Source organism: Aphelocoma coerulescens, chromosome 5 (genome assembly GCF_041296385.1).
Source record: "Aphelocoma coerulescens isolate FSJ_1873_10779 chromosome 5, UR_Acoe_1.0, whole genome shotgun sequence".
Lineage (NCBI taxonomy): Eukaryota > Metazoa > Chordata > Aves > Passeriformes > Corvidae > Aphelocoma > Aphelocoma coerulescens.
The window spans coordinates 40,306,786-40,329,622 of NC_091019.1; the positions used below are offsets into that span (position 1 = coordinate 40,306,786).

Here is a 22,837-nt window from a genome sequence, read left to right on the forward strand (position 1 = left end):
CAATTTCTGTCTATTGCTGTAAAGCTAGTAAGGTCAAATTAACATCGAGAGAATAGCTGAGGTTGGAAGGGCCCTCAAACATCACGCTTAAATAGAATTTCCTGTATTTCAATTTGAGCCTTTTTTCTTCTTCTCTTTTCAAATGTCACAACAAAGAAAAGTCCATACTCTGCCTTCCCTATATCCTCCCATCAGGTATTCATACACATTGGTAAGAGCCCACAAGTCTTTTTTCCTCCAGGCTAGACAAATCCAGATCTCTCAGAATCTTTTTTGTATGACAGAGGCAATAAGCCTTTTAATCATCCTAGCAGCCCCTTGCTAGACTCACTCGTGTCCATGTCTCTCTGGTACTGAGGAGCCATAGCTGGGATATCTATAACTGGGATATAGCACTGCAGGTGTGTCTCACCAGTGCTGAGCAGATGGGGAAGATCACCTCACTCAACCTTCCTAATGCAGCCCAGGGTGCTGCTGATCTTTGCTCTTGGAGTCCAGAGCTGGCTCATGCCACCCAACTTTATGTCCACCTGGACCCTCAGGGCCTTTTTCAACAACGTCCTTTCCAGCCAGCTGACCCCCAGGCTGAACGAGCACAAGCAGATTTTTCCCCAGCTGATAGACTTTACATCTCCCTGTGTGAAATGTCACAAAGCTTGTCTCCCCATTTCTCCAGCATGATGAGGTCTCTTGGAATGGCAGCTCAACCATCTGCTCCAACAGGGACTCCTCCCCAATTTTGTTTTGCCTGCAAGCTGATGGTCTGCTCTGTCCCATCATACAGTCCACTAATGTAGATGTTTAAACTATCCTGGACCCAGTATCAACCCTTGGGGTACAACAAGGACCACAACCATCTGAGCCTGGCAGTTCAGGGGTTTTTCAGACACTATCTAGTCCATGCTTTCTAAGTTTGTCAGTGAGAAAGCATTGAAAGCCTTCCTAAAGTCGAGGAAAATAACATCTGCTGCTTTCTTCTCATCCACTGAGCCAGGCATACAGTAGAAGGCTATAATGCTGGTTAAGCATGATTTTCTCTTCATAAATCCATGCCACATACTTCCCATCACCTCCTTATCCTTCATTGTTTGAAAATGGTTTCCAGGACTATCTCCATCACCTTTCCAGGGATTAAAGAGTGACCAGTTTCTAGTTTCCTAGATCCTTCCTGCTTTTGTGGGAGGCAGGAATGAGACTTCCTTTTCTCCAGTCCTCAGAAGTATCTCCCAATCCTCATGACCTTCCAAAGATAATAAAGAGTGGCCAGCTCCTCTGGGTACATTCCATTGGGTCCCATGGACTTAAATGTCAAGTGAGTGTTCACTAATCTTTTGCCATTCACATCTCACCAGATTCAACTCCAGATGTGCTCTGGCTTTCCTAATGATCTACCTTCAAGCTGGGACAACTAAGATTCCTCCTAGATCACTTGACCCATCTTCCACTCCTTGCATGCTTCCCTTTCACGCTTTTTTGTTGATCCATGCATGCCTCCTACTGACTCTGCCTGACTTCCTACATATTGGGATGGACTGTTCTTGAGTCTGGAGAACATGATCCTTGAAAAAAAAAATCAATCAACACTCCTGGACTTCTCTTTTTGCTAGGACTATAACCCCATGGGATTTTTCCAAGCAGATCCCTGAAGGTTATGATTTTTTCTTTGGTTTTTCAGGCACAGCAATAGTTTGAAAACCAGTAATAACATCCTGACATAAACACAAAAAGAAAATTAATTCTAGCATTGCTTATTACAGAGTTAAAAATTAACATTGTTTCCCATCCATTTCCTAATCAGTCACAGTGTTCTCTACACAGAATAATGAACTGGTAAGCTTACGTGTATGTTGGCTCCCAAATACGTCTAAGTTTGTCAGATTTCACACTGCCATTACAGGAAAGCTGTAACAATTTTTGTACATAGTAAAAGATGGTAGATCGAAAGTTCGTTAGGGGCAGTTCTACTTCTCGAGTTGTTCCAAGACCTGAAACTTTCAAGGTAAGTGCTAAACGTGGCGAAGGCATGCACTCAACCTCTTCCAACAGTTCTGAATGAGGTGTACCTGCAAAAATTATTTGAGAACCCTTAATACAAAATATATAATGCATGACAAGGTGGCTTAAACACCAATAACATGGTTCAACAAGGAAGTGTAATGACTTACTGCACACATGCCAAAGAGATGAGACTGAGTTCTAACTATGAACTAAATTACGATTGAAGTATTCCTTTATGGGAGTAAAATTAACAGGAATTTCTGAAATGCCTATTGATCCCTACATCTTGGTAACATCTCCTTGGATATTACCACAGCACATGCATTCTTCTTTTCATACACAGTATCTTCCTTTCAGTTCTTCAAAATAAGCAGTGGCTTATTTGCACATATGCTAAAACCTGCTTATTCCTCTCTGTAATGAACATTGAGTATATCCATAGTGCTGAACAAGAATGATCTAAGGAGTCAAGGAGCAAGATCAGGTGCTGTGCTGCTGATCACTCACACTGCTTCATCACTGCATTACCCTTCCCCTGCCTTGGCTTTGCACTGTTTCAGCACGTCCTCTCCATCAAAGCTATTCTGTGTAGCTCTAACACAGTCAAGTCCCTGTAGTGGAACCAGACATATCAAGATATTTATCACATCTTTATCATATCAAGAGATTTTATCATTTATCATGCTTATTTTACACAGCATTTAATTTACTTTTCCCTCAGTAATGCTTAGACCTGCAGAGGTAGATGAAACTCTCATTTAAGCAAAGAAAAGCCACAGAGCCGCAAAAGCATGTTGTACTGGTTAGTAGTGATAGGATCCCCAGATGCAGTGGGCCCTTAACAGTGAATCTCCACCCTAAAGTCAGATTAAGCATCACATATCTTGTCAGCATACCTGGTGGAGGGATTTCTAGGTCAGTTGTCTGTTGCACATTAGTACGACCAGGCCTTGGGTCAAAAGCAGGAACCAATGCAGAAAACTGCCGTTTCAATACATAATCATCATCCCATGTTCTTCTACGGCCTCCTTTGGTTTCATACTCCTCTTCTTCCTAAAAAAACCAAAAAAACCCAAACAAAACAAAAAACCCAAAAACCCCAGTTGTTTTTTCGATTCTTCTAAAGAGAATAATTTTATTTAAAAATTTTAAGTTTATGAATACAGCAGTCACAAACTAAACTGCAACTCTACTCAGCTCTGGTAAGGCTGCATCTGGAGTGCTGTTTCCAGGTCTGGGCTCCTCAGTCAGGAGAGACATGGAGCTCCCGGAGAGGGCCTAGACAAAGCTACAAATATGACATAGGGACTGGAGCATCTCTCTTATGAGGAAAGCCTGGAGGAGATGGGCCTCTTCAGCCTCAAGAAGAGGCAACTGGGAGGGGACCTCATCACTGTCTGAAGACAGGGTGTCAGGAAGATGGATCCAGGCTCTTCCCAGTAGTGCCAAGCAATAGGACAAGAGACAGAAACCGATGCACAGGAAGTTCCACCTGAACATGAGTAAGAATTTTACTGTGTGAGTGATCACACACTGACACAGGTTGCCCAGAGAGGTTGTGGAGTCTCACTCACTGGAGATACTCAGGAAACATCTGGACACAATCCTGTGCCATGTGCTCTAGGACGACCCTGCTTGAGCAGGAAGGTTGGACCAGATGACCCACTGCGGTTCTTATCAACCTTACCCATTCTGTCATTTCATTATGTCTTCATTATGTTAATTTTCTCTATAAAATCAACGTAAAATAAATCAAAGCTGGCACATATAGTTCCACTTAACTGGTCAAGCAGGAATCAAAATTATCAAACCCACAGAAATTAACATAAATGGACTAACCCTAAAACAGGTGTATTTATAGTTTCTGGAAAGAATTAAAGTTTCCATGAAGCACCAGAACACAGGAAAATACAGAGTACTGAAGACCAGCAAAGTTGGTGTAGGTATTTTGTGTATTCCACAAACTTTGTAATACCAGAGGTTCAAATATACCCAGTGATGTCAAAACAAACAAATTAATTTTTTTGAAAACAAGAAGCACTTTTTTCCAAAGTGTATACATATATTGATACATAACGTATACACATTTTATCCAGAGATTAAATCAAATATCAAAATACTAGAACTATTTTGGTGGGGGAAAGTACCTAATGTTCAATAAGCTTTAACAAGTATTAATTGCTTATGAATTTTCTACAACAAGCTTTTAATCTGTTCAACTCCTCATTGAGAAGAATTACATGGTATATCAAAGGGAATAGTACTGGAACCCAAGAAAGAAAAATTTTCTTTTCCAGACCTGCTTCTTGCTGTGTAATCTCAAGCAAAGTCTACTTTAGCTACTTCTGCTGCTTCCCATGAACAACAATAGTAACTCCATTTAATATTTTTTTTAATTATTCAACATTGTACAAACTAAAGTTACTGCTTGTATTGTAGATCCACTTAAGTAGTACTGGCTTGGTTTTTTCCTAACTTTGTATCTTTGTGGAGAAGGTGAAAAAAGATGTTTAGTAATGTACTTGAGTTTCTCTTAAAAGCGTAATTACAGAAAGTTAAAATGCTAAATATTTTGATTCAAATGAAATAAATATTTACATATTAATTACAAGATGAAGTTTCTGTAATTCCATAAAACAATATTTATATTTATTCTGTAAAACATAAAATTAGCATTAGTGAAGCCTTATATTTTTCCTCTTAGATTTTGCAATATTCATGAAGGCCAAGCATTATTCATACCAATAAAGAACAACCAAATGAAAAGCCAGAACTCCTGACAGTGTAGGCAAGAACCATGTGAACTACCACGCTGGGTTTTGTCTTGCCCCCACCCCATTGTTTTTTTTGTTGGGGTTTTGGGGATTTTTTTGAGGAGAGATTTCCCCTGGCAAACTTTTGCTTCATACAGGCCTATAATTAAACACACGCCAGAACTGAATCATTACAAAATACAGCAGCGTATCCACAAAGTTATACCATTTCATCAGCCTGTGAACTATCAGTTCTACTGATCCATCATTTCTACTGTCTTGTCAACTTGTTCCCAGCCTGGTTTTAAAACATTAATTCTGACCCATAAGGTCTTGGGTATCCTGGCGTTTAAAAACACTTTTCTTGTGTTTTTGACTACATGCAAGAAACTAAGTAAATCTAAATAAATGTGCTTTAATTAATGGAGATATTCTAGCTAGGACTTCCTATTGCCAAAAAAAATCTGTGGATTTTTAATGCAGCTGTTAATCAATTAAGATACCATCTATGCTAACTATACCATACCATAACTTCTTCATATTCTTGATCTTCTTGGTTATCATCTTCATTTTCATCATCTTCTTCATCTGGTTCAGGTAGATCCTCATCATCATCTAACTCTGCCAACAGAGTACTAGCTCGGCAGCTATCAAGAAAATCTATAACACACACATATATATATATTTACATACAGAGCAAAAGCCAAGTATAACTTTTAAAGCAGAATTTTTAAAATTAAAGAACCAAAGCATTGGAAGGAGTGAAAGAGCAAATCTTACTTAAACCAGAAAGAGAAAACTAAAACATTGCTTATTGCGTAACAGGAATAAAAGCTGTGATAAAAGCATATACCTGTTAAAAAGTCCAGGGATCTAGTCAATAGCATAACTATAAAAGCACTTACTATTGGTAAAAGTGATCAGCAAGAGTGATCAGTTTCTCATTTGCTTGTAATATTTTATAATTACACTTATTTTTAATTACAAAAGATCACCAAAAAATGGTGTACAAATGCATATTATCTGTTTCTATGTCTCAATAATTTAAAAACAGGTGAGTGATGTAATTTCCACAAAAAATGTGTAGTTTAGACCTTAATTTACAATATAAAGGACATATAAGATAAACATTTAAGAGTGGTATTATAAAGATTCAATTGCTAATTAATTACTGTAACAAGAAGTTGAAGGCCAAGTTCCATTTTACTCACTTAGTACTAAGACTTAAAAAACAACCTCTCAAAACCAGAAAGGAAGTTCACAGCAATCCAAGTGGACTGGGATGAAGCTCTGAACTTTTACACTTTTCTATGCACATAGAAACTATCTATACCACCAAAACACCCTTTGTATTGTTGCTACCACCTCTATTGATACTTGAATGCACTCTATTTGCTCAGTTGTTGGTGATATAATTTAATACTTGTCACACAATCAAAACATCAAATTAGACTTAATTAAAAGAGAGAAGGGAAACAGTATATGCAGATGTATTAATCAACTGCCTCCAAGCAGCTCAATTCCAATACCCATTGAAATGACCAGAAATTTTTCAAGCTATTTCAATAGGCAACACAATAGAACACAATCTTAATCAAACAATATTTTAAATAAATCAAGTATCTTTTCTTTCAAGAATATCTCACAATTCAATAAACTTTACATTAGGAAGTATTTTCCCATATCCATCCCAAGTTTTTCTTGACTTCATTTTATCAGCTCGATTCCTGTGTATTACTGACCGAGTTATCTAAATCTTCTTTCACTGTATTCATATGCCTCAAGTAACTTCTGTCCTAAAGTCTATTTCTAGGGTATAGCATTCACAGAACTCTGGATCTGTTTGTAAATCATGTAATTTCATTCTTCCTGTCAATTTTTGTATTTTTTTCTATTTTTTTGCAATTACTATGATGGTATTGAGATACCTGGAAGCTATTTAAAGGGTACAATGTGCCTAATACAAGGTACATCAGCCTGTGCATGTAGCATGCCTATACAACACAACAAAAAATAACATTTTGACTGTAATTAGAAGTACATATGCAAACTACATTAGGAACTAAACTTGATGAGGGAAAATATTCAAGTGCCTAGATAAATTATACCATAAATAATAGTAATATAGGACAGAAACTGTTGAAAATAAAGATTTGAAAACAGAAGGAAATACTACGTTAACATTATTTTACTTACTGCCTTACAGAACTAGTAACACATGAACAGCTCAACTTTCAAATACTTTTCAGTCAGTAAACTACTATATGAGAAAATCATAACAATGGGATAAAAGGAAAAGTCATTAATGGGAAGTCTAATGCTTATGTTCATTTAAAAATGAAACTTACCATATAAAGAATATTCTGCCTCCTGCCCTGTATCGCTCTCACTAGATGTTGATGTTAGGCTAGTAGTTAGAGTATTACTAAGCGACTGACCAACAGATAAAACTGTAGTTGCTGTAGCTACATTGCTGCTGCTAGTAACACTGGATGTAGACATGGTCACTGTTGATGTGGTACCAGTTGTAGTCAGATTAGGAAAACTTTGGGCACCCATAAGAGGAGAAGCTATAGATAAAGATATGGTAAGATAAAATAAATGATTTGATGACTTGAAGAGTACAACTTACATGCATGACTCCTGTGTTGAAAAATATATTTGGGGTTGAAAAATTATCAGTGTGTTATTTTATAATAAAGAGCAACAGACTATAAAGGGGAAGGGTTTCCCAATGCAAAAGTGCATCTTACAACATAGATGCCCACTTCTGAGTTTATTCCCTTGCAAACATTTAAGATATATAATTTTATCAAATAAAGCCCCAAAATCCCACTATAAAACTGAAATTACTTAATTTCATTTTCAACATATGTAAAGAATTTCTGAAATCTGTTACTCCAACATTGTGATCTGTCTTTAATTCTAAAATGAAATTTAACATCTAAATTACAGTATTATATAGTGCAAACAAGTTAACTACATATATAAGTGAATTGGGAAGAGAACATATTAAAACAAATGTGAAACTTGCGATGAATGTGCACTTTTTTAAGGTTCTTAAATCAGCCTGACTTGTTATTTTTCACACAACTACTAAAATATATTTTCATCACAGTCAACAAGCCTGAATTGACAGCACTGTGAAACATATGACTTAAGCTGGATGATTTATAGAAATAATTTTCAGTAAGCAAGCAACAACTAAAAAGTTACCTTACTGTACATTCAAATAAAACAGTAAATGCATTTTAGTTAACAACTGAAATGAGACTGAATTCACTGTAGACTCAAGAGAAAGAACTTCAGTAGTGTACATAACTGAGTATAAGTTATACCTATGTGCAACTACACATTTAGATTCCAGTCTGCAAAACATGTTCTCACATGCTTATCTTTAAACAAGGAGATTAATCACAAGTTTGGAGAGAAAAATTTGAGGGGTCATCTATACTAAGAATTTAAGCCTCAGGTTTTTCAATCTACTTTTTCTAAATTTTATCAAATATAAGTTTTGCAGTTTTAAAAGAAACATTTTCATTATTGCCATTTATGTAAACTGAGACACTCCTTTCTTAAAAAAAAAAAAAACCAAACACCTCTGCATTTCATATTTGCAAAGGTTACTACTCTTGAAGAAGGATATAACAAAGCTTCTTCCCCTAACTGCATTTGGCAGCTTTTTGTGAAAAATAAATGTTACTGTTTCTGCTTTCCTTCTCTGTTACATACAGCTACTACATACATCCCAGCCCCTTAAGAACATACCTAACATTCTGCAAATAAAAATGTAACAATGCAGGGAGGGTATGAAATACTAGTGTAATAATGAGGGAAAGTGCAACTTTTAAACTTAGGGTTGTTAATAAGCTTATGTTCTTCTCTATGAAAGCACGAAAATGAAAAACCAAACAGTTTTTCTTTTGTTGTTCAAGAGCTTGAAAATACATTGTTCAGTATTCACATCTTTTACCCTCTGCTAATTAACAACAGCAAACTCTCTGCTGTTACAATACACAGAAAAAGCCATTAAGCATCAGCATTCCGTTTGCTCTGAATTCAAGAGCAAATTGAAACCAGCTACTCTAGATACCACTTAGCTTCTGGCAAATACTGATGTTTTCAATGCAACCAGTACAAGAAGTCCAGAAACACTTATATCACTAACAGTGATTTCAGTCTTGACTTTTGGGGTGTTGGGTTGCTGTGCATGGTTTGTTTGATTGTGGGGTTTTTTGTTTGGTTGGTCTTTTGGTTGGTTGGTTGGGTTTTTTTAACCTGAACAGGCTAAAACCCCCCAAAAATAAATAAAATTAAAAAAAAAAAAATCAAGCTTTTTACGATGCTCTAATTGAACTCTGGTGAGATTGCTCAAATTTAGTCTCTGATCTCTTTTAGCAACATGAGTTACCATTTACAGTTTCTATTCATATAAAAAGTATAAACCAAAATAATTCCTACATGAAAGATAATATAGTGTATGGCTATTTCTATCACAGAATTGAATTTTTAAGTTGCCCAGTTCTTATTTCTAACTTTTGCACTGTATGGTATCAAACATCCATGAAATCTTGTATATGCTGTTGAAATATTTTACCATGTTTTTCAAAGGTGGTCTCTTTTCTCTCCCCTCAATACAAAAGTACTTCAGAAGCAGAGCCACTATCTGTCTAAAAGGGGATCATTTACTGGCAAGCTTTCTTTGAGTATCTTATTTACATATTTATTGCAGGTTGTGAAAGACCTTCTGCCCCATCCCTAGTATCACAACATGAATGTAAAAAAAAAAAAAAATCAACAACATTAAAAAAAAAATCCCCCCCAACTAAAAAAGAGAACATTCAGTATTTAAAAACATTTAAAAATGCTAAAAGCGAACACCACATTTCTAAATAAGGAAGCACAGAATCACAGAATTGTTAAGGTTGGAAGAGACCTCTAAGACTGAGTCCAACTGTTAGCCCAGCACTGCCATGTTCACTGCTAAACCATATTCCCAGGTGCCACATCTACACAACTTCTGATCACTTTTAGGGATGGTGATTCCACCATTTCTTTGGGTCACCCATTCCAGCACCTGACCATGATTTCAGTGAAGAAATTTTTCCTAGTATCTAATCTAAACCTCCCCTGCCACTTCTTACCTGAGAAGACAGGCTGCCCCCCACCTCATTACAACTTCCCTTCAGGCAGTTGTAGAGAGCAATAATGCCTGAACCTCCTTTTCTCCAGGCTAAAAAACCCTCAGCTACTCCAACCCTTCACCAGCTTCACTAACAACCATGGCAAGCATGAAAGCTTAACAAGAAATTTATGTTTTTTCTAGCTTGGGAAATTTCACTTTTTCTAACTTGCCTACCTCATAAAATGCAGTTCTCTGGTTAAAATACTATCACCATCAGAGAACAAAATACCTGACAAGTAACAACTTTGATGGGAGCATGCTCAAAAAAGAGTGAGCTTGTAACAAGCAGGTTTACAACTTACCTTGCTAATACCTTGATCCTACATAAAATCTGAGAACATGCAAATGTTTAAACATGTACATGTCGTTTAAAACACTGTTAACTACAAACTTCTTTACATTTAATGTGCCTGAACAGTTCACTGAATCTAAGCCTTAATGACCATACCATCTCTAGAAAACACACAGTATTAGAGTACATTATATTATGTAGCTTGACAGAATCAGGAATCTGCTAACATTTCATTATACTGTAGTTCTCTTTCCTTTGTACTGTGTTCTTAGCTCCTATACTCAGACACTTCACAATAGGCATAAACTGCTCTTCCTCAGGAAAATGGAAAAATAGCAAAAATTGGCATGTACAAGGTGAATATGCAAAATCTACACAGATCAGAAAGCCTAAGTACCTGATGTTAGCTACTGTTGCTAGACTTCCAACTTCTTGGTCTAAACCATACCCTCTCCTTAAACATGTAACCGACATCAATTTCAAATTTCTTTCTATTTGATGGGTGCCACAGTGTAATCTGACATCACAGGGCAATGTAACACTTTTCAGCTGACAGGAACTCTGAGTCCTTCAAGAGTTCTACAGGTATACAAAAGGTCAAGGCTGCTCTAAGAACATTTCTCTGTTAGGCCAACACAATCCAAACATAAGTGTAACAAAAGCCAAAGAAACAATAAAATCCTCAACTAAAAATAAAAATTGCTTACTTACTTGCAGTACTCACAACATTTCTTCCCAAAGTATTAGTATTGTTATCACTGCTACTCCGGCTTAAATTCATGTTGTTTGTGGCATTGGTACGTGCTATGTTTGCCACTCTTCGTACAAAGGACTCCAGGCTAGAAGTTTCTCGAGATGATAAGTTCGGAACACTTGCACTGGAGCTCATGGGTGCCCCAGCAGCCAACAAAGAACTGACTGAGAGTCTATTACTCGCCGAAGAGCTTAGAGGTCGTTGGGAAGCTGCTTCTTTATTAGTCAGTTCGGAGACTGAACTCACGTCAGGAGAGCTTACGCTAACAATTCCCATGGATATAGCACTGGACTCCCCAGGAGTACGTATTGAGTTATCAGGACCTAACTTCCTCTCTGCATTTTCGTTTCCCATGTCCGCTGTTAAGGTGCTGGTGCTCGCACTGGAAGATGACCCTATATCAGCCTGAGGCACACTATCAGCGGAAGACAGAACAACAATTGGTTCATGGACGTCAGTGCCTGAAACTATATTTTGCTCCAATACACTTTCTGATCTCCGCTCCATTTTGGTCGAGCCCAAGCTGATGTCGCTGCTACTTGCCACGCTACACACAGAACTGCTGCTTCCTTTTCTACTTGAGGAGCCTGCAGCAGCAGTCGTCTTGTCTGGACAGTTGTTTTTCACCAAGCTGCTCCATGACTGCGTTGTGCCTGAAACAGTGGATGAAACAGGTTTGGGTGATGCCGCTGAATCAGGGTCGTACCCTGGCGCAAGCTTGAGGTCAAACTTTCCTTCTGCGCCCATACGGTAAGAGTTAGAGCCACCAGCATCCCAGGTGACATCAATCCAGCCTGGAAAGGGACAGGAGTTTGTGAGATCCAGCAGAAAGCAGACAGGAGGCGTGTCAGACAGTAGCTCCACAATGTGGGATCAGCTTCTCATTAGGGCTCTATGTCCGAATCAATGAAATCACTAAGTGACCCTTACTGCCAATTAAAAAATAAGTATTTAAATATAAACAATTTAGTATTTTGTAATGTTGTCAATTTAGAGGCTGCTCATTCTTGCCACCTTAATCTTCAGGGTCACAGAATCCAGCTGAAAATAAAGTTTTCTACAGGAAGGAACCTGACCTACTAGGATCTCTCAAAATTTTATTAGCATTTATCAAAACTGGATTCTCTAATAACAGAAATGTATATTAAAAGGTATTGTAACTTTGTTAGTATCTACCAAGAAGCTGTAATTATTACAAGGACATTCAGTAACATTTTTCTTTGTTGGATGCTTGTGGATAAGCATATTTACCCAACAGAAGACATGTTATTAAACTACTGAGTTTGAGATTTCTTATTCTTAAAGTGAAAGAATTAATTTATTGATACACAGCTTTTTAGTTCAGCAAGTTATACTGACTCAAACATTCCTTACTCATAAAAAAAGTCTTATGGCAGGCAGGTAAGGGCTACTTCAAGTAAAATTTCAGGGTTGCAAAGAGAATGTGTTTCATAGAAAAAAAACTAGCCTGGGACTAGAACAAAACTCCAAAGCAATGCTACTCTTCAGTTCCTTTATTAAATTATTATTTTGAGTAGCAGAATTTCTTAACAGTTAATATAATAAATCTGCAATAATGAGGGTAACATGCAAAATTTAGCTAACTAGGACAGAAATGGGGGCAAAATTTATTTTTACTTGTCTAAATATGTACCATGATCTAAGAGTCACCTAAAAAATCCCTTCTAATATTTCTCACTTAACTGCAACAAATGTTGATGTAACTATTTTAATTGATAGACATTTCCTTCAAGAATGAAATCCCTAAAGTTTAGTCTACTTCTGCAATCTCAGACAAAGTCAAAACAAATATCAGGTCCAGATACACACATACTTTTCTTTATTAAAACAGAAGAGAGCTAATATCAAGTAAAATAATCGTTTATTACTGTCAGGTGCACCTTCAGCTTTCAAATATCCGAAAGTCAATACTCCTAGACTGAAACAGATAACCACAGGCAATTTGCTATTTAGAAATATCATTCTGGAGAAAAAGTAGTTAAAAATGGATAAAGTTTTAAGATATGATAAGTAGACATCTCATCCCCAAATGAGCAGGTTTAGATCATGTTATTCTTGTATGATTTTGTTCCTTCTTCATGAGGTATAGCTGAGTAGCTTCATCTCACTAAACCTTTGAAGGATAAAATTGCGAGGCAAATCTGAATTTTTTTCTTCTACAATTTATTTGCCTTTTTTATCAAATACAAAAAACTGCTCCATACTGTAGCTCAACAGTATATTTTTTCCCCTTTATGAATATCTGAACCTGGTATTTTTTTCAAAGCATAACTAAATAACTGTTTTTGTTTTGTATTAAGTATTAATTACAAGCAGTTTTAAATCTGAACAAATTTTAAGTATGTATTATGTACTCAGAGTTGTACTGCTCCATCATTACAGGCCTAAAACAACATAAAATTTGTCTAAAATTGTGAACCAAAAAAGTAAATGAGATACTATTTTCAAGATTCTATATGAAAGAAAGCTGGGACATGAATGAGATGGTTTGGCATCACCATTTGATAAATGAACCTCAATTTCACCTATGGTTAAGTGGGAAAGTTTTACTGGAACATAGCAACAAAACCACTGATTTGGTAGAATACTACTCACCAATAACACCTATAATCTTCACAATTATAATGTAGCTATGGATATTGTTGCATCTGATAAAAATACATGGATGATTGAAGACTTCCCTGCAAGCTATACTGAACAGCTTAAATAAAGTTCAGTTTCAAATCATTTTAAGAGATTGTGTTTTGGACACTTCTCCATGTTTGAGAGCTGACACCTCAATAAACTACAAGAAACTTTCAAGTCTGACAAAGAATGAACCTAAGAGTGGCTGAAGGTGCTTCAGAAACAAGGCAAGTCTTATATACCTCAAAATAGGGGGAAGAGAAAGGAAAAGGTAGAAAGCATGTTCAGCTGACGAGATCATCACCTCCCCTGGAGCTTCTTCAATAACTTAACTTTTACTGAGTACTGACTTCCGTGGGTGTTGCAGGGTTTATTTTGCTCCTTAAGTTAATAAATTTTCATGCTTTAACTAAAAAAAAAAATTTGATCCCAAAGAAGCTTGCAAGGTAGGAAAGGTATAGGATATAACAAAAGTCAAGAAAAATATTGCAAATGCTCAGCTAGAAGAAATGAAGAAGGTAATCACAGATTTTGCAGGCCCAAAGCTTAATTTATCAGCTTGCATCACTCACCTTTATTTACTTTGTAACAGATGTCTAAGTAAGTTTTGTATTTTAATAGCAGTTTAGTGTTTTAATTAACCAAAGCTGCATAAAAGTTTCATTTACAGCAAGAATTTTTTTCATGCGTTCAAATGGAATTTCACAGATGGACCCCAACAACTGTAGTATTTTAAGCTTCTTCCCTCCAAAGTATTTAAACTTTTATCAACTTTATCAAGACATTACAAAAGAAATACTTTAATACTACCCATTCTGCATGATCTAATGCAACAGGCATTTATAAATTCAGGCAACTCATGCTCACCATTATGCAGTTCTCCTGTAACAGTGCCTTCACCCTGTGGGCTTCCATCCTGATCTCTCCATTTCCAATCAATTCCTCTGATTACACGAGCTCCTGGAACCATGTATTTTAACACCTGAGAACGGACTAGACGTCGCTGCCTTCTCAGATTTGCTTCAGCTTCTTTAGCAGCTTTTCCTACAAGAAATGTAAATTGAAAAGACTTGAACGTATTGAGTGGGCAATAATTTTGAGGTTATTTCTAAGCAAGTTCAACTGCATAAGTTAACCTCCTTTTTCACACTGATTTTTATGTTGTATGCTCATTAGCATTTTAAAGGAGCAAATAGGATATACATATTATTTTTCTTACCCAGCTGATCTTCACATACTCCATTCACAGTGCCATAAAGTTCAAATCCAGACAGGGAGAGGTAGTGTGTTTGCCCACTGGCATTCTTTCCCATCTGTTTTATTCTAACATGTCTCCAACCTTGTTTCTCATCTTTTGGAGGATCTAAAGGCCATGTTGCTGTAGACCTTTAAGTTTATTAGAAAGGGGTGTTGGCAGGTAGCAAGGAAAAAAGAAAAGGCAAAACCAAAAAACCTTAGTACCAAAGCCAAAAAACCCTCAGTGCTGATCATGTAAGCATATTACAAGATACATAAACCTAATAACACCAGGGTCAAACTTTGGATGAGTGTTGGTGTTACAATTTTGTCAAAAAATAAAATGCAAAATTTATAGTGATAGAAAAGCACAAATGCCATTATGTGAAACACACTGAGAACCTATGAATCACTTGTTCTCCAGCCCATCCTTGATAATTTGTCACCTACCCCTTCTTTAGACAGATACATTATTACAACCACAGTACAAATTAAATTAGCTTACAGTCAAGTATGTTTTTAACTGTGCTCAGTTTTATGAAAAGTGATAAAATACACTGACGTACCCTGGTTCATTGAGACTACAGTCATCAACATGAGTATACAAAGTAGTCCAGTTCTGTCCATCCTTAGATACCTGGAAAACCCAATTTCTGAGAGCAGATCGTCCATAACCTCGAGCATGACGTAACGTGTATGCTGATGGTATAACCCAAAGGCCAAGATCTATGGCAAACCAAGCATTCTTATCATCATTAGTGTGACAATTGAGAGCTGAACTGTCACGGCTCAGGATGTCTTCCAAACGACCGTAAGGCAGATTTCTTCCTTCTGAGGATGTAACCACTACTAATCCATAGGCTGCTGGATTTACCCACTCATATGCAGTTCTGTATCAAAAAAGAGAAATGTACTGTTCAATTATTACTCAAAAAAACTGGTTTCAGCAACATTTGACATTTACTGTAAATTGTGTATAAAGTTTATCACAAACCAAAATCATCAATATGATTTTAGGTAATTAGATAACTTTAGATATGTTCCAAACATCACTTTGTTTGTTTGGGTTTTTTAAAACACCGTAGCAAAGGGAAAAAAACAAACCCAAACCAACAAAATCACACAGAACCATGGCAAGCAAAAACAAAGACCCAACTTTCCCCACTCCTTCATCTTCTTAGGGAAGCATACAAACAAATTCTCAACACAAATGATTCATATTTTTCTATTATTTAAGCAGATCCAGAAGAAATGTAATGCTATGATTAAAAGATACCTCCCACTTCTAAGAAAAAACCAGATTTCATTTCATTATGAATTCTTTGTCCCCATTCTGCCTCATGGATTATAGTTTATTGTGTCTGACTTTAAAATATCTAGCTTTGGAAAACTCACTTTGCATTTGTTCCAATCCAGTAAATAATTCCATTCTCATCAAAATCATGTTGATGCCTGAACACAAATGTTTGACCTTCTCGTAGTTTACGTACAAAAACAAATGAAGCCCTGTCAAAGTCGTACCATTGCTTTGCTACCTACATATGAAAGAAAAGAAATCAAATATTAAAGAAGCAGAATATAACCATTCCTTGTGAACTCTGTGTGTGGTATGTAGCTCACCATTTTCAGGAGGTACTGTTCTAGAGATTCAACAGTTGCCAATGGCTCCATCTTTAGCATTCTACCAGTTCGATCTATTAAGGATGTCTCCCCCGAGGCACGTTCCAAACGAAACCTCAAGCGCCTTGTCAATATCTGAAAGAACAGCTAAACATTAATATAGGCTCTCCTGTTTAGGTTTTGGAATTTTAAGAAAACTGTATATCACTACAAATGTTTCAGTGGCCTATCAAGTATCTTTGTTGCACAACTTAAGCACTATATTCTAATGAAATGCTTTAGAAAGTAATTTCCTAGTACTACCTTTTTTTCAATTAACCAAACAATCCCTTACTATGACAGTCAATGTGTGAGTCAATTATACATTCAGCTAACAGCTTCTCACTTTTCCTATGTCTTCATAGCTTTTATTTGTTGACTAGCAAATACAATAATATTGAAACTGAAAATTATTTTCAAAAATACTGAACAGCAACAGTGGTTTTGCAACTTTTTCCTAGACATTTTACATGAAAACAGAACTATTTATACTTTTCTACCATGTTGCAAAATCCTGAAGTGTGCTTTCAAATAGAAAAAAATTAAGACTCCACACAAACTGGGAAAAAACAATTAATATTCTTAGCCAAACTGCCAAGATTCCTGCATAAGAAGCTGCTGACCCTGGAGGAATCTTGTATTACCAAATGAACATACAGCCCCAGATGGGACCCTTAAATGTTTAAAGCCCATTCCTCTGTTCTTACTAATAACTGTCTTGTAATTGTAGAGGGCATGTTCCTATATAAAGGCAACAATACCTGAAGACAAAAGAAAGAACAAACACATTATCGCTTCAATCAAAATTTACTTTTACCTCACAATGTTAAAGTGACAGTAGAGGAACACCCATGCATTTAAGTATTAGAGGAAATAGATGCCAGAATTTGGTTGTTCTTTACCTAATTCTATCCACTTCTACAAGAATATGATTCTCACAGACAAGGTGTGTAACATATAACCTTCAGTTGTGCACCACTCAGTGGGATATGTCGTTATCACTGTGCATTTACCTGAAGATTATACGTAGATCCTGGTGTATCATACAAGTGGAGAGGTAGACGTTCAATAGATTCTAATACTGCTATCAATTTCCGAATTAATGCAACTGCTGGACGACTGTGAAAGAGAACAGTTACTATGTTACCACAAAACAAAACAAAGAAAAAATTCTACAGTATCTCAGAAAACAGGATCCAGCTCAGACAACTATCTCAGCATGATATTTCTACCGATGGTATCTGTTCTAGTCACATGGTTACAGCACAGTAAGAAAGATACCAGTCTGCACAGGGATGAACAAGTCATCTTCATTTTGTCAATAGATGTTCTATAGATTGACTCTTAGAGATAAAAATTTTCAACTGCTACTTTGATATTGGATGCTGTCTTGTAAGATCAAGTTTTTATTCCATAGAAATGGAAAGAACAGGTACTTTGTCTCTAAATTATTTTAAACATACCATACTTCTTCACAATTTCAAAGGGGATTTTCTTGGTTTGGTATTATTTTTACCTTTCATCATCCTCATTTTCACTGAATGCTGTTTTGAATACGTTTATCCTCTCTACCAGTTGACTACAGTCTTGTTTCACATCTAAATCAACATTCTAAGAGGAAAAAAAAAAAAGCTACATTTAATACAAAGTAATCAATTTCATTTTTATACATGCAAAAACATCTATGTAGTCTCACTGAATTCCCTATTTAAAGTCTGTATGTGAAAAGCTAATCATCAGCCATTAGACCTGACCAGAGTTGACTTAAAGATTTTTCAAGGCTCATTCAAACTAAGGTCATCTATTGTGATAGCTTATCTTCTTCAATATGTAGACCAGTAACTGGAGCAAGTCTGCCCGGAAAAAGACACACTTATAATGTATCTTTTAAATTACAGCACATGCCTTCATTGCATCTTTTTTAAAAAAGTTTTTCTCTAAACACTTATGTCTACAAACTCACATTGTTTAAAACTGTCAGCAGCGATTGAACTAAGCCACTACTGCACATTTCATATGGAGAAATAGTATTCTCATCCTTCAACAGTACAATTAAGTTTTCCAGAGCAGTCTTCATTAAATCTCTCCAAGTGTTTTCTCCCTCAATGCACTGAAAGACAAAAAGATCATTATCGTGAAACAAGGTATGTCTGTCCACTTGCTTCAGTTGAAAAATAATGTCCTAGGAAAGTACCTAACTAGGTAATACATGCATTAGAACTCCCCACATTGCAGACAGACATACTACGACTCTCCTTTACATCATGACAGACTAGTCAGAACATCATGTGATTTCCACTGATGTCACACATTAAAAATAAAGGAGATACACTTACCTGTCTGTTTGCATGAAGTTCCCACGCAGACTCTAACTGTGTTGCTATGTTCCTCAGTGTTACAACTACTCCTCGAGGCATACTTTCAACTGCTTTAAAATGATCATCATATAAATCTCTTGCCATAGTGCGTACCTACAAATGGATTTTGATAATCAGAAGTCAGACCTTACTGTAATGAGACTGTTATTTTACTCCTAGATACTGCAACCTTGGTCATCGTTTTTTAAATAAGTCCACGACAGGCAGACAAATAGGGAAGAATAAAAAACCCATGTGCATAATAAAATGGCAAAGGCTGTGAAAGGAAAAAGGTACAGGAGAAATAAATGGAAATATACAGAATCTTACTGACAGAAATGAAATTTACCATCATGTATTAAAGCTCCAGCAGAAAAGGTAGGAGGAAAAGGTATGATTCTCAATCTGTCAATCTTTCTTTTAGAACTGTATCATGGATCAGGTAATCTTTTTAAATGTAAAATTAAGCAGGTTTAATATGGTTTCTGAATGCTCTATCAACATTCCTTAAACCAATTCACACAACGTCCCTATATGACCTCTTATAGTAAGAATTACTTTTTCTACAGAGTATGGTTCACATAAGATATGGATTAAATAAGCTCTTATTAAACAACATTTTTCTTTTGTAAGAAGTTTCCCCAAAAATCTTTCCTTTTCACTATCATTATATGTGCTACAATAATACATTACACAAGCTTCAGAACTACACAGTGCAATCCTAGGTATAAGAGAGCACTGCCTTTCTTTTATCATCCCACCTATTATCATTTACACACGGTATTTCAATTTTCAATTTAGTGTCACATTTCCTAAGACATGTGTCCTTAAATGCTGCAGATGTAAGGTACAGAATATATTGGCTGCACTGTTAGAAACTGCAAGACAGTTCAAGACTAAAGATTAGCCTGAGTCCTTGGCATAAGTGGATCACAGAACGTACTGTTATTTTGTGGGGTTTTTTTTGTAAAGAACTTAATACTTGATTTCTTAGTTCCTCCTTTTTCCCCCTCATTTTGAGGAGAAAGGAGAATTTTAAAGATATCTAAAATGAGGGTGTTCACTCATTTTGCTTCACTACCACAACTCTTTACAATGCAGACTGTTCACTTCCAGCGCCCTGTCACGATACCCAGTCTGAAATTAGTACCTAGATGAATAGAAGTATTATATGCCTCTGACACAACTGTAGTATCGACTGTAACTGCTTTTATTGTACCATAAATACAAAAAAACAAGCCACAAAACCTCCAGAATCATACAAATGCAAGTCAGGAAGATTGGATTTCCCTATGTTTTAAAAAAAAAAAATTGTTTTCCTCTAAAGGAGCACAGAGTTTACTAAGACTGTTGGATAAAAGCACCTGAAGAAGTACTTCGTTCTGATTGATGTTTTCCCCTTCAAGCCTCACATAAAACTGTGTCTAGTTGAAATCAGAGATTTTAATCCTCTAATATTACAGCTGGTGGTGGGGTCCGTGGCTCTAACCCAGGAAGAGGTGACAGGTCCGGAGAGATGGTCCCGAAAGGGATTGCCTTCCCGAGGCCCAGTGTCTTCCCTCAGCTGCTGGCAGAGGAGCCCCTGCAGAGGCTGTCAGCTCTTTAGTGATTATCAGCTCGTGATTCCAGCTCAGCTCTGCAGGGCATCCCCAGGCCAAACCAGACCAGAGAGAGACGAGAAGGCCCGTGTGGCTGGTTCCGCACAGAGGTAGCTTTATTGTTGGTCCCCTCCGGCGAAGGGGAAAGCCAGGGACGAGCTCTCCCCCCACAGAGCCAGGGGGCTTCCTTTTATAGGGATACAGGGGATCAGCAGGGGACCAATGGGTTACAGAGGGTCTGGGACAGACCAATGGGTTACAGAAAGATCTGCATAGTGTCTCTCAAAGGATTGTGGGTCCACTTTTCCTCGCCATGACCAAGAAGTGGCTGCCTTTTCAGGCAGTCCTGCTGGGCGATTGCGAAATCTCTTGTCTCAGCAGAGATCCCTCCAGGGCAAGGGCTGGGCATATCCCACACTCTAAGAAGAAACTACACCTCCATAATAATATTATAAGACAAACTCAATTAAATTCTAAATACAAAAATTTACAGATGCTCACCAACCTTTTGCTTTGTCTTCTCCAGTTTAGATTTCAGTTTTCTTCCTCTTTTGCCTGTCCAGCCAGTCACAAATTCTGACCCTGCAACATATATTTCAGAAAAATCACATTTTCTCATAGGTATGAAAAGCAACAAATAAAACTCTCTCACATACACTTGTTCCTACCTGCACCTAACACATACCTACATACTTACCCAAGGAAGTTTCAGCGGTAAACGAATGTTTTGTTCCTCTGTTGGATTCAAACACAAAGCCTGGCAGATCTTCTTTCAGTATTGTAGCTTGCTGACCATCAGAATTGTGAATAGCAATTTCTCCTTCTTTTAAACAGGTCAGTGACCAGTTTCCTACAGTAAGTTTAGTTGGCCCTGGTGTTGATAAAATTGGCTGGCTTGTGGTAGATGGTTTTACTTGGCTTCGAGCTCTCTGCAACTTCTCAAGGAACTCACTCCTACTTTCTATTTAAAAAGAAACAAATTTGGTTTTTTCCAACTGCTTTCATCATTATGTATCTTAGTTTTTCAAGAGCAAAACAACTCAGTACATTCAATGCAAAATTAAATTTAAAGTGTCCTAAATTTTGGTGTAGCGTATTTCTGTATTTCAACAGTGATCTATTCCACAATCGCATCAAAGCTGCAATGCAACAATGCAACTCTTTCTGAAAGATGAAATTCAGATGTATTAATTCATCATCACAATTATAATAGGAAGATCAAAGAAATGCATTATAAATTTTTAGTCTTCAAAAAATGGGAAAAAAAAATCTCAGTATGGCCACCATGAACTGTTCTCAAAAGGGAGCTTTCAGAAACAGGAAATTAAAAAAATTATTTTTAAAAAAGCACAGTTTTAATTAAATTATATATTTTAAAATCATTAAAAGGCTGAGTACATAATTTTTTTTAAAATTCCATTTAACGTAAAAATGGAAACACCTCATTAAAGATTATAGCTCAGCTTCAAAGTTAAGAAGTGTCTTTCAGCATACTGATTTGATAAATACAACTTTTGTAGTCTACACATTTGTAAAATTGGTGTTTTCCTTTTGCTGCAATGACAAGCTCTAGGCTTTTTAAATCTGCCCATTTTTGACAAAACAAAATTGCAAATTAATGCAAAAATAAATATGCACTCGAGGCACAATGTTCTTTATGCTTAAATTTCATAGCATACATCGAGAAGGCTTATAAAAATAATTTTGAGATTTGATATGCAAATGAAAATCCTGTTAATTAATTTCAAATTTCCATAATTACATTTTAATATATTTATTATATAGCATGTTCCACTGAAAGTATTCTATTTATACATGGTTGGAAATAATTTCAGGTTCCCTTGGACAGAATTTTGAGACTTTATTAAAGCTTCAGAATTACCATTAAATTTCAATTTTTGCATTGAATTTTTTTTTTCTAAAAATTCAAACAAAACAAGTATAGAGTTAATATGGAGAGGGGTGAGTACAGACCTTCCAAACTGTTCACAGTATATATACTTGCCCACCCACCCCAACTTTCATCATGCAATACACACTAACAGATTTCACTACTCAATCCTTTGTATTCTTGCCAGTTGTGAAGCTATTAAAAAGTTTACCATGAGATTAATCAGTAATGATTTAGGACAGCAGAACATATAGTACAGTTCAGGACTTAAAGATACTATTCTGTGTCTATACTGTACTGTAGTATTTTAGTTAACAAATATTAATTTCTTAAGTTAAAAAGGCTGCTGCACATGCTTAGAGCTCATGGTTAAAGTTCAGGCAAATGGCACTGCAACATCAGCAATCTTAGTAAATGTCTATTTGACTACATATTGCAAAAAGCCTCATTTAATCCTACATTTAGCTC

At 36.4% G+C, this 22,837-nt stretch overlaps 1 protein-coding gene across 9 annotated transcripts in view; it reads right to left on the minus strand.

Moving 5' to 3' along the window:
- HECTD1 (HECT domain E3 ubiquitin protein ligase 1) overlaps positions 1 to 22,837 on the minus strand; it is a 63,089-nt gene that overhangs the window by 11,174 nt on the left and 29,078 nt on the right. For 3 of the 9 annotated variants that reach the window (XM_069017737.1, XM_069017743.1, XM_069017736.1), the window contains exons 14-29: positions 21,164 to 21,439; positions 20,984 to 21,060; positions 18,860 to 18,994; positions 18,487 to 18,633; positions 18,040 to 18,134; positions 17,537 to 17,642; positions 16,485 to 16,619; positions 16,260 to 16,399; positions 15,431 to 15,754; positions 14,848 to 15,014; positions 14,496 to 14,672; positions 10,940 to 11,776; positions 7,100 to 7,321; positions 5,278 to 5,411; positions 2,895 to 3,051; positions 1,841 to 2,063 (exon numbers count right to left, since the gene is read on the minus strand). In XM_069017737.1, coding sequence (XP_068873838.1) covers positions 1,841 to 2,063; positions 2,895 to 3,051; positions 5,278 to 5,411; positions 7,100 to 7,321; positions 10,940 to 11,776; positions 14,496 to 14,672; positions 14,848 to 15,014; positions 15,431 to 15,754; positions 16,260 to 16,399; positions 16,485 to 16,619; positions 17,537 to 17,642; positions 18,040 to 18,134; positions 18,487 to 18,633; positions 18,860 to 18,994; positions 20,984 to 21,060; positions 21,164 to 21,439 — 3,352 coding nt within the window. The remainder of the gene's footprint in view (positions 1 to 1,840; positions 2,064 to 2,894; positions 3,052 to 5,277; positions 5,412 to 7,099; positions 7,322 to 10,939; positions 11,777 to 14,495; positions 14,673 to 14,847; positions 15,015 to 15,430; positions 15,755 to 16,259; positions 16,400 to 16,484; positions 16,620 to 17,536; positions 17,643 to 18,039; positions 18,135 to 18,486; positions 18,634 to 18,859; positions 18,995 to 20,983; positions 21,061 to 21,163; positions 21,440 to 22,837) is intronic. The other 6 variants (XM_069017742.1, XM_069017741.1, XM_069017739.1 and 3 more) reach the window with 4 other exon arrangements.